The following is a 12,163-nucleotide window of genomic DNA, read 5'->3' as shown; positions in this document are numbered from 1 at the left end:
GGGGGGGGGGGGGGTCGGCGCTGTCAGCTCCGAGGGGGCTGCGCTGAGGAGCCAGCGGGAGGCCAGCTTGGCCCCTAGGATGCCTCGTCACCACGGCAAAGCCCCGGAATGCGCCGGCACACAATGAGCTCCCGGGGCTCAGAGGGCACTCCGATTTGATAACCACATTAAAGTCCCGGCAACATCTGCTGGGGTGCGAGAGAAAGTGGCGGGCTTTAACCCCCCGAAACTGGGATCATTAACCCTCAGCCTTGTGAGAGAAGAGAGACAACAGCTCTCTTATTTGTCAGCCGCCCCGCACAGGCCTGCGGGGGCTAATATTTTACTAAAAACAGCGTGAGAAGAGAAGCGGCCGTGGGCACCATGGAGAGGCCTCCTTCACACTTTACAGACGCGCATTAGCGCCAAAGCGCAGTGTTAAATGCATGCGGAAGCTCGCAACGTAAACATTTGCAGAGCCCGGTAAGTAGATGCTATCTGTGACTCAGGCCCAGAATTAAAATGCGCGATGGGATTTTTTTTTTTTTCAGTTGCTTTTGACAAAATTTGAAAAACAAGCGCTGCATTGTGAGAGTGAACTTCACAACAAGATGGCGAACAATTTTTCAACAAGAGATTTCAAACTGTTGAATGCCATCTACAGTTGAAATTAACACAACAGTAAACAAAAAACAAGGAGAATTACTCGTGCATTTTAAGCAACCACATCACACTGACTGAGGAACGTTTGCTAGCTTAATGCTAACACGCAATGCAAAACACCATAGCCTAGTTACTAAAATGAATATCTATGTTCGAAACCTTTATTTGAGCAGTAGTTAGTTCTTTACATTCTATTTCTTTATTTCACGTGTTTTGTTCAAATGTGTCATACTGCTACAATATGTAGCAGGCTATTTCCGAATTGAAAAAGACATTCCAATTTTCGTTCGGGGAGTAATGCATTCACGGAATTTCCATTCATTTCAAAAGGGAAAGATGATTTGAAATATGGCTGTTTTACATCACCGGCTTGGTCAAGGCACGGAAGAAATGGCTGGAAGGAGCTGATTGGTAGACACAAGGAGCAGGGCTCACGAAAACAGGTGGAAACGAAAACCTATATGAGCAAACAAGACATAATAATGGGACATGGGGAAATGAGACCTAACATGAAACAAATCTACATGTATTTAAAACAATGCAAAAGCCCACCAAAACCAAAATGGTATGCCAAGAGGGATCATGATGTTCTTCCACTAGGTGGCGGAATGTACACTGAGCTTTATCGAATGTAGATGCAACATCATAGAAGAAGAAAAAGGACGAGAAGAAGGAAGGTATGGCCCCACAAAACAAGAATATATGCCCTTGAGGTTTGAGTATTGCTGTTTGTTCTGTTTGTACCTGTTGCTGCTCCCTTGGTGTTAAAGTAGCAGTTGTGTCAATATTTAGCATTTTGGTAACACCGATGCTAATTGCCCTAACATGACGTTTTCCATTAGGCCCGATGTGTTAGCATTAAGCTAGCGTAATTATAAAGTTGGCAGAAGCGTTTTGTGTTAAAAAAATTTTGAAATGGGTTTCAAGTGTGTGGGAGGGCTAAAACTACATAAAAGAAATGAGTTTCACCTATTATGGGCAGTTCCAACATATCCCTTGCGACAAATGGTGGTTCCTGTTGACGTAGTTTTGATGACATTTCGCTTTGTTTCATGTTTTGTCACATTCCCCTGTGGAATATTTTCATGGCTCTTCCACTCGTTTTTTATTTTATTTTTTTTATCGCCACCTGTTCTCATCAGCCTTCTTCCTTGTGTCAACCAATCAGCTCCCTCGGCCAGTCATGTCTTATCCAGGTGGGCTTTGTCATCTGGTGAATTTGTTTGTATTTATTTCCCTGCTGTCATATGTCGTAGACATGGTTTCTCTATAGCCTTCAGTGTGGAGAACTTTGTTTGTCTTGTGTTTCTTTACTTGAATGATTTTTGGACGTTTAATTGTGTTTTTTTTTTTTTTTTTGGTCATAAATCCTTTGAGTACATCCCACCTTGCCTCCTCACTTCTCTGTGCTTGTGTCCTCGACATTTTGTCTTCACATCTCAACATTATGAAAGTCCAAATCCGTGACACATTACATTTGACTTTCCTATATGAGTGATCATTTCATTAAACTCTTGTCATTATTTTCGTTGATACGCTGGGAGAACTCACATGTTTCCGGTGCTGCCTAACGGTGCCAAGTCTCCGATACGGTTCCTGCATAAACAAGAAGAAAATTACCTTTTGCACGCACAAGCTTTTTTTTTTTTTTTTTTTTGGTGCTCGTGTTCTCTCCTGAGTTGTTAATGCGCGGTGAAGGATGGAGAAATAACAGGTGTCCCGTCACAAAGGGACACGTTTCAGGCTTCCAGGATGTTCTGGTGCATCGTGGGTCAGCGCCAAGCCTCATCCACCTCCACAGGTTTCAAAGCAGAGGCCACCTCGCTGTAATGAATAATTAGGGAAACAAAGGCTCACCGGGGGTGAGTGGCCGAGGCAGGAGGCCGAGATGAAGGAGAGGATGTGGAGAGCCTAATGCGGCTACAACAGATGCGGTGAGGAGATGAGGTTTTTTTTTCTTTTTTTGCCGCCTCCCCTCCCATCCCACCCCCGCCATGCGTCATAGAAAACATCATCCAAAATGCATTCCCTGGAGATGAGGGCCTGCAGGAGGTGCCCCTCGATGCACAAGGTCCTCAAGTGCCTCCACACAAGTAATCCCATTCACTGCAGCTCATTACATGGGCAATTAAGTGCTGGGGTGGAGGTGGATGGTAGGATGCGGGGCCTCGGCTAAGGAGTGTGTGTGTGTGTGTGTGTTGACAGACAGCCGCAATAAAACCTTGGGAGTTCTTCGACTTGTCTGCTTTGCAGGTTTACTCTGGACAAAGTGCATCAGTGTAGTCAAACGGCAGCAACACTTCTCCATTCGCGTATCAAGACCGAGCTAACTACTTAGTTACTGTACTTAATTTTAAGTAAGATTTTCAGTTATCTCCATTTTACTTGACTATTTCTTTTTCAGACATTTTATTTTTCGTCCCAACATTTGAAACCGAAATCTATTCTTTCGACTTCTCACTGTGTCACAATAGGCCTGTAACTTCTTCCAGCTTAACTAAAGAGAGATCTGGTTGACTGATTGGGACTTGCGGCACAACAAGTGATGCAGCCGTGGTTCCGCAACTCATTTTTATGAGTTGGCCACTGTCAGCCACTATTTTATTCCACTGTCAATCAAAAATGCTTTAAAAGTGCTTTCAGCGACTAACATTCAAAAATTCTCTGTTTGTTTTCATTGTGCCACGTTGTTAAAATGTGTACTTTATACTGTATTTAATATCTTGGATTTTTACTTTTTACCGTATTTTTCAATCTGTACCTTTTCACTTAAATTGTTCTTGCGAGGCTGCTCTTGTCCCATTTTAGTTACTTAAAGGAGTTGAGTATTCTTATCAGTTTTTCTAAACAAATATCTGTACTTCTACTTGAGTAGCGGATGTGAGTATTTTTTCCACCTGTCATTGAGTCACATGTTTGTAAAGTAAGGAAACGCTCATTGATCCAATTCTGCCCAGCCCCCTTCCAGCAGCTCGCCGAGCCTCCCCCAGGCAAGCCCCCCCCAACCTTAACCCACTCCTCACTCGCTGTTCCTTCACCTGGACCGGGTCTCTATGGACACCTGCCTCTCCTTAATGAAGATCCATGGCTTCATTTCCATTTCTGGAGTCATATCAGAGACGAGCGAGCACAAAACAGGCCTGTTTCGGAGGAGGCCCGGAGAGCCGGATAGAATGACACGGCTAAGTGCTCCGGCAGAGCGGGGCAGCTGCGGAGCCTGAAAAATAGGATTTGGTCGGGGGCTTCTGAAGTGGGGGGCTCGGATGGAGAGGACTTGATGTTTGGATTGGTCACAATGGCGGCCGTGTGCTACCTCGCTAGCTCCTTGCCACTAATGAGGCTTTCTGCGGGGCCCGAGGAGAACTTTGGAGGACACCTCACATGCACACGCAGGCAGGCGGGCCGCACTCCTGCCCTATTGTGCGCACAACAGCCATGCCATCTCTTCACCATATTGTACAGCACGCACAATGTGGCACTCTAACGCACGCCGGCGCAGATGTTCAGACTCACACAGGTCAGACGTTTAGTTTTCCATGGACACCCTCGTCATCCAAACGCCAAGTAAACATCACTACCATGTCTACCCCAAAATGTATTCAAAAATGTTCCAATATCAAGTTCATAATACTTAGACACAAAAAGTGGTTTGCTGTCGGCATAAAATGTGTGTGGTGGATGTCATCGTATTTCATTGTCAAAATCAATTCACTGAATGGATCACAGCCACAACGATAACAACTGTCTTGAAAGACCAATTTGAAACCTGAACCCTGGCTCCAAGCCCTAATTTGAAACGCTAATTCTGCCTTGAACTCCAATTTTGAGACCCTTCCCTTTACCAGAAACTTTGGCTAATTATGAAAAGATGTCATCTCCCAGCCCACCCCCAAAATACACCCCTAACGTAGCCCCTCCCCACTTGCCTCCCAAAAAAGCTACTCCGTCCTTGTCCAGTTAGCCTTGGATGTGCAGGTGGCGAAAGTATGTATGTACTTGTGTGTGTGCGTGCGTGCGTGCGTGCGTGCGTGCGTGCGTGCGTGCGTGTGTGTGTGTGTCTTTCAATACAGTGGTTGAGGCTGTGCTTGTTAACATGTTCTAGCTCACTGACTCTCCTCAGTCCCACCCTGGGGGGAGGTAACATTTGTGCACGAGTGTGTGTGTGTGTGTGTGTGTATGTGTGTGATGAAAAGGAGGATGAGAAAGAGCAGGAAAAACAAACGGTGACATCGCGGACATATCTTGTGACTGACCTGAAATGAACTGATTTTTTTTTTCCTCCTTTGAAAACATCCACAAATACAAAAAAAACCCAAAAGGACTTTACGGTGTGTTCAAGGTATTAACAAGTCTTGCAGGCAGTCATAAAATTTGAAAGCAACACTTGTTTAAATCAGTGTTTACCAACCTTTATTAAGCGAGAGAAGATTTTGTTTTGAATTCTCCCAGCACATCGCAAAACCAAAACATCACAATAAAGTTTATCTGCTGAAATGATGATCGTACTCAGGTTACTCAAAACCGGGCCTGAGAGTGAAAAATCAGTTTAATTGAACACTTTGCTGTTATTCTGTTGTATGAACTGGGACAGATGAACACACAGGTCGATTGTATCTTCTGCCCTCTAATAGACGAGCATTTCATGGTTCTGCATGTCACTATACATCACTGGCATAGATAGATGGACAAAGTGACATTCATTGCTGTCAATAAATCACTTTTGCACAAATTAAGTGGGACAATTTGGAGTGTCCAATCAGCCTATCACGCTTTTTTTTTGGAATGTGGGAGGAAACTGGAGTACCCGGAGAAAACCCACGCAGGCACGGGGAGAACATGCAAACTCCACACAGAAAGGCAGGAGCTGGAATTGAACCCGGTACCTCTGCACTGTGAGGTCGACACGCTAACCACTGGCCCACTGTATTCACTGAAAAGTAGTGATTTGGCGATGCAAGGATTTCTCACTTTGTCGACATGTCGGTGTGCACTTTTCGAACTGACCTGCTTGTGTGTAGGGGGCGGAGCTTGATGATGGTTAGGTGGTTTAGGTTCGGAGGCAGGGTGGGGTTGCGGGGGTCATCTAGGTGCGCACGGTGTCATTTTGCGGGCCCCTCTGCACTCACCTGGAACCGAGCACTTCCCCTCCCTGAGTCTTATCAGTTCCCAGAGGAAATACCTGCTTCAGGTAAACACGACCCTTTGACCCCCGTCGGCCATCCACTCTCAACACGTCCTGACCCGAAGCCCGTCTTGCTCCCGAGCCGAGGATTAGCTCTGCCTCGCGCCTCCGATCGGTGGAAGGCCGTCGGTACCAGGTGACACAACACTACGGCCGTGTCCGACCTCTTCCTCCTCCTCTTCCTCCCTCTGTTTCCAATGTAATCTTATCAGGTGTAACCGAATCTCTGCTCTTATCCAGCAAGGTGTCTCCGGGCCTGTTTGCGTTGTCTCACTGAGTTGATTTATTCGAGGGAGCGCAGGACGAAGGACACCGCGACGATCTTCATATTTTTAGAAATATGAGGAGGTTTCAAAGCGATTGCATTTAAGAATGATTGTTATTAAAATTGACTTTTAATGACTTGAAGCGCAATGAATAATCGACTGTCTGCAATGCTTGATTTTTATATTTTTTTTAATGGACTGCGCCATGAAAAATGACTAGATCATTACAGGCCAAACATCAACTCCTCCTTGTCCTTTGATACACTTACACTGAAGCATTGTGAATGGATCCCAAACATAATGTCAGGCTTGAAACCCAAACCCGAATTTGAAGCCTCAACAGAGACTTTAAGACCTTATTTGAGCCACAACGCAGATTTATAACCCTCATCAGAAATCCGAACCCTGTTTTAAAACACCAACAAAGGCATGAAACCCTAATTTGAAAGCTAAACCCTGGCTCGAACCACATCCCTGATGAAACCCTAACATTACCTTGAAACCCTAACCCTAATTTAAAGCCCTAAACCAGACTTAATTTGAAACCATAACACAGATTTGTTAGCCTACTTTCAAAACTTTGCCATTCTTCTTTCAATGAATGGCTGATTGCAAGCAACATTCGCCACAGTCATAACTCTTTTTGAAACCTGATTTAAAAGCCTTTCTACAAAACTTTAAACCAAATGTGAACCCGTATTTTGAAAACCGAACCATCTTTCAAAACCTATAATGCTATACTTTTGAAATGCTAACCCAGCCTTGAAGCTAATCTTAAAACCTATCTTGAAACCCTTTATTTACAATTGCAGCATGGATTTAAACCCTAATTTAAAAAACTAACCTCGCTTGAAACGCAAATCTGAAACTCTTCCCCATGTTTGAAACCCGAATCCAGGCATGAACTCTTCATTTGAAACCCTCACCCTGTCTTCAAAATCTAATCTGAGACCCTAACCCTTTTTTGAAACCCTAATTTGAAAACGTAACCCTGTCCTCAAAATCGTCCCTGCCTTCATAGTTGTAATTGTGACATGATATAAAACTTGCGAGGACAAGGAAATTTCGAAATTCCCACAAGACTCACAGGTCTGCCACCAATAAGCGAGGAGCACGGGCAGGATGCGGCGGGCCCCCCCCTGCCCGCCTCTCAATTCCACGGCAGGCTCAGGATTAGACTCCGGCCTTCGGGGGTACATCCAAGTACAATTGCACCCCCCACTCCACGAACCATCATCTGAGCCTTCCATGCAAGTTGGGAGCATTTTGAGGCCAAGCCCAAGTGTATTTGTATGGCGCCATTCATACACAAGAAAAACCCAGAGTGCATAACAAAGGCCAAGAATTACAAATTCTGATCAATAAAAAGTTCAAGATAAACAGAACGATAAAACCAAACAGTCAAATTCAAACGACATTGATCAGCGGTTTTCAAGAGGTTGTCCCCGATCACCAATGACAAGGTGACACAAGTGACATGTTTGCAATAAGTCAATGCGTTGATTGAGTGTTTTACACGATGTCCACTTTGGCACATTAATCGCTAAGTACGCTACTTTCACTACCAGAAGAGGTACGCTTAGAGTTTCAGAATAAGAGCATAAAACAGGAAGAGCTGATCTACAGTCCGTTTTTGGCTCAAAACACCTCTACAATTGATTTGAAGTGAAACAAACGAGATGTGCTTTAAATGAAGACTTTCAGCTTTAATTTTAGCGTTTGTAGCGAGACTGGATTTTATCGCTGCAACTGTGTTTAGTTTTGTCTTGTTGCTTGGGGCATTTTCCTTTGAGTTTTGTCTTCAGCAAGTGAAGTGCATGCTCAATGGGATTCAGGTCAAGTGAGAGACTTGGCTAAGATTCTTGCCTTCAGAAACTCTTTGGGTGCTTTTGCGGTATGCTTCAGGTTATTGTCCATCCGCACTGTGAAGTGCCAGCCAATGAGTTCTGAAGATTTGGCTGAATATGAACGGATAATCAGGTTGGCCCAAACAGTTCAGAATTCAAGAGTGACATCATCAAGAAATACAAGGAAATCACTTCTTTTGGCAGCCATACATGCCCATTTGGCCTCATGCGGCAGCACAGTACTTGTTTTTGTTTTTTTGTAAAAGCCATTTATTTTAATTCATGTGAAAATAAAATTACAGTTTGTTTTAATTTAGATTGTTATTGTTGTTTTGAATAAAAACACCATTTTGTTTTGAATATTACAGTATTATTACATTTGACCGGACCAATTTTGATAAGTGGACCTTTGACTAATTGAAAAAATATTTGTGGCCCTCTAAGATACCCTTGACATGGATTATAGAGTCACAATGACAAAATTTAAGAGAAATACTGAAAAAAAAAATGATAGGGCCAGATTCATACGTAGCAACAATTTGAGCAGATCTCAGGTGTTTTCTTCACAGTTGAGTAGCTTAGAAACAAAATTCTGCTTCACTTTGTTTGCTTGTGGAAACCCTCAATAATCCTTGCACCCGACAAGCCAGTATTTGGTTTCCCACCACGACAGTGATGTACGTGAACCCCAAGACCCCTCCCCGGCCTTCTCTGGTGGACTTTGGGACAGGGAGTGGTGATTTCCGACTGATAACTCGCCCCTCCCCTCCCCTTGACGGCACTGTGGGGGGAAACCGGAGAGGACGAGCGAGACATCCTGTGTTGGGCACCTGAGTGAACGCCTCATCGGGCTGAAACAAAAGAGATCACCTTGAGAAAAATCACTCCATCGGGACTTTGGTGCGTATCAGAATACGGAAAGACATTATTATTATTATTTTTTTTTTTTTTTGTGATTTAAGAAAATGAGACAAAGATTTTGTCCACCTTTAATATGACCTATGACCTGTACCAAGATTATTTTAGCGAACGAAATAAGTAAAACTAAAATTTGTGGGGAAAAATTAAGTAACGATGAAAATGCTCTTAAAAAAGTGAAAACTGACAAATTAAATTTTACATTTACAAAACTAACAAAAACTAACTTTAACTGTACCAAAAATGTCTTTTGTTTTCATCTCTGTCAATTAATGTAATAGGTGAATCTTTGCCATATATTTTAAATGGATTTAAGATAAGGTAAGATAGGAAAACCTTTATTTGTCTCACAATGGAGAAATTCCCAATTTACAGCAGCAAAATTATGAAAGGGAGGAAATAGAAGATAAACAGTATATAAATAAATATAAATATAAAATAGATTTCAGTATTCCAGCATATCGATTCGCCAGAAGAAGAAAAGTTGTGTTTTTTTTTGGGGGGGGGGGGGTTGCACAAAATATAAAAATAAGTTTTCAAGAAACGTCGATTAACATTTAAAATCCTACCTCAATATAATATTACAATTTTGAGTGAGTTGATTTTTATGAGAAAAAAAAAAGCAAAAAATGAATTGCTTTATTGTTCAGTAATTTTGGGCCGCCCTTGAATGGCAATTTTGCTGCAAGAGAGCCGTTTGCGCCGGACAGAAGGAAGAAAAAAAAATCACGGTCCCTTTGTTTTTTATCCATGCATTGAAAATGTATTGTGAAAAATGAAATGTATTAAGAGCACGTATTTTGCACATATGTACGTATTTTGTCATACATCTGGTTAGGAAGTGCGTGATCCTATGTGGCGCCTGAGTAGCCCTGATGAATAATTGCGGCCCAAACCAACATTTAAGTTGCCCATCTCTGATTCAGACCATTTTCTTGCAGAAAATCAAAACAGGTGGATACGCAGGTTCACTGCAACGTCCATCATCACAACAGAATATTTTGTGGACGACTCCAAACATTAAAACGCCACTCTTGCATAAACCGGCGCGATGGCCTTCAGTGAATGTATTTCTGCACAACGGGAATGCCCTTGATGAGCTTCTCACCTTCCCTGTTAGCCGAAAGCCAAGCCTGACACTTTTGCTCTCCATCAATGACGAGACCCCCGCCCTGGTTCTCCTCCTCTACATCATTAACGGGTAATAGCGCTTCATTAGAGATAAGTAGGACAATGGCCGGACTGAAGGCCCGGATCGCGCTGACGTCTTATCTTTGGCCTCATCTGCAGCCCGTGGTGTCTCTGTCAGAGGATGTTGTTTAAGACCAAGTCAAACACTCAAACATCCTGTGGCATCATCCCAGCCTACACACATACTGACATGCATGTGCAAACACACCTCCGCGCGGCACTTCCTTATGGCACTTCACACTTGGCCGGTGAATGTCCTCTGGAGCACGAAGATGTTTGAAGTCACACAGCACAGGCAGGAGTCAGTCACGTGACGTCGCTGTCTGGTGGAATCCTCACATCTTCCAAACCTTTTTCTATGTGTGCAGCATAACCGGTAAATGCTGCTTCACCTTGTTTGCTTTGAACTCTGGGCTCCACGAATGGATACTCCTGGCTTGTGACTATTGTTTGAAACTTCAAATCCAGGTTTGCTTCAATCTGTTTTAAATCAAAGCCAGATTGAGACCCACTTTAGAAACCGTAATCCTGATTTGAAGCCCAAACTTGAAATCCGAAACCTGTCTCGAAAAACAACTTGGGAACAAGTAATGCTGGATTGAAACACTTGTTGGAAACACAACTATAAACTCTCACCATGCCTTAAAATCCTAGTTCTAAAACCTAATTCCAAACCTACCATTTGCTTTTCCAGGCTCCAAAATGCTCGTCATACACACTAATGTCACAAGTGATGATTCACTGTCATTTATCTGTTAAAACTGACGTGTGTAAAGATCTGGGATGAGCTATTCTTGGACCAACTTTCACGAGCAAGAGTCTCACGCACACGCGCACGCGCACGCGCGCGCACACGCACACACACACACACACACACACACACACACACACACACACACACTAATGCCCTCCATGGTGGGGAGGAAGCCAAAGTGCAGGCAGGTTAATATCAGGGAGCACTCAACAACAATGGCGCGTTATGAGGTGCTGCGGTAGTAATGAGGTTTTTGTTGGGACGTTAGTGCGCGGCCGCATCCCATCATTACTCATCCTGGGAGACCGCTGGCCTGTCGACATGGCAACCGGGACTTGACTGAGGCCACGAGCAAGACCTGAATCTCAATGCCCTGGCCAACGCACACACACAAAGAATGTGGGTGGTGGAAGAGGAAAAAGTTTTACAAGTGAAATACTCCAGAAGTAGAGGGGGCAAAAGTACTCAGACTTTGTACTGTAGTAGAAGTACAGACACCTATGTAACATAAATAAATAAATAAATAAATAAATAAATAAATAAAATTAAAAAAGAAAAGTTTAGTAAAAGTCGAAGCACTTCAGCTGCTCGGGTAAACTCATATTTCATATATTTCATGTTGGATTGAACTTTTTTAAAGTTAAATAAAAGCAGGTAAAAGTTGCATATATATTCATTCATTCATTTTCCGAACTGCTTTATCCGCACGAGGGTCACGGGGGGTGCTGGAGCCTGACCCAGCTGTCTTCGGGCAGTAGGCGGGGGACACCCTGAACTGGTTGCCAGCCAATCGCAGGGCACACAGAGACGAACATTCGCGCTCACACTGAGGGACAATTTGGAGTGTTCAATCACATGCAAACTCCACATAGGAAGGCCGCAGCTGGAATTGAACCCGGTACCTCTGCACTGTGAAGTCGACATGCTAACCACTCGACTACCAGGCCTACCAGGCCTTGCACACACACACACACACACACACACACACACACACACACACACACACACACCTATCAAATGAATGTCCACTGTAGGTATGCAGTGTTGTGAGAGTCATCCTGCAGGTTGTCGGGTGCGTTGGGTCAGCACCGAGCGGTCAGCAGCTGCTGTCTGGCCGAGGTCCCACAGTTCCCAGGCTGGGGTGGGTAGCGGGGTTGGGGAGGGGTGGCGTAATTGTGGAGCAGGGGTGGCAGTGGTGGTGGCTGGGATCCGGATTGACAAGCCCGTAATAAAATCAGGCGCCCTGGATGGGTTGTGTGCGGCCCATTGTTCCTCCGGCAAGGCCCGGGGCTGCTGTTTACTTTCTCCCATATGCATTATTCAACGGCACAGGAGCTCCGGGTTGGGTGGGGGCCGGTGGGGG

At 44.2% G+C, this 12,163-nt stretch overlaps 1 protein-coding gene across 3 annotated transcripts in view; it reads right to left on the bottom strand.

Annotated features, from left to right (window-relative positions):
* Positions 1 to 12,163, bottom strand: part of atp11c (ATPase phospholipid transporting 11C (ATP11C blood group)) — a 98,934-nt gene that overhangs the window by 74,857 nt on the left and 11,914 nt on the right. For all 3 annotated transcript variants that reach the window (XM_019863305.1, XM_019863306.1, XM_019863307.1), the window contains exons 2-3: positions 2,194 to 2,238; positions 1,009 to 1,099 (exon numbers count right to left, since the gene is read on the bottom strand). In XM_019863305.1, the coding sequence (XP_019718864.1) occupies positions 1,009 to 1,099; positions 2,194 to 2,238 (136 nt within the window). The remainder of the gene's footprint in view (positions 1 to 1,008; positions 1,100 to 2,193; positions 2,239 to 12,163) is intronic.

The sequence above is a fragment of the Hippocampus comes genome, unplaced genomic scaffold (genome assembly GCF_001891065.2).
Source record: "Hippocampus comes isolate QL1 unplaced genomic scaffold, H_comes_QL1_v1.1 scaffold381, whole genome shotgun sequence".
Classification (NCBI taxonomy): domain Eukaryota; kingdom Metazoa; phylum Chordata; class Actinopteri; order Syngnathiformes; family Syngnathidae; genus Hippocampus; species Hippocampus comes.
Note: the sequence above shows the minus strand (reverse complement) of the source record. Positions and strands in the feature narration are given on the sequence as shown.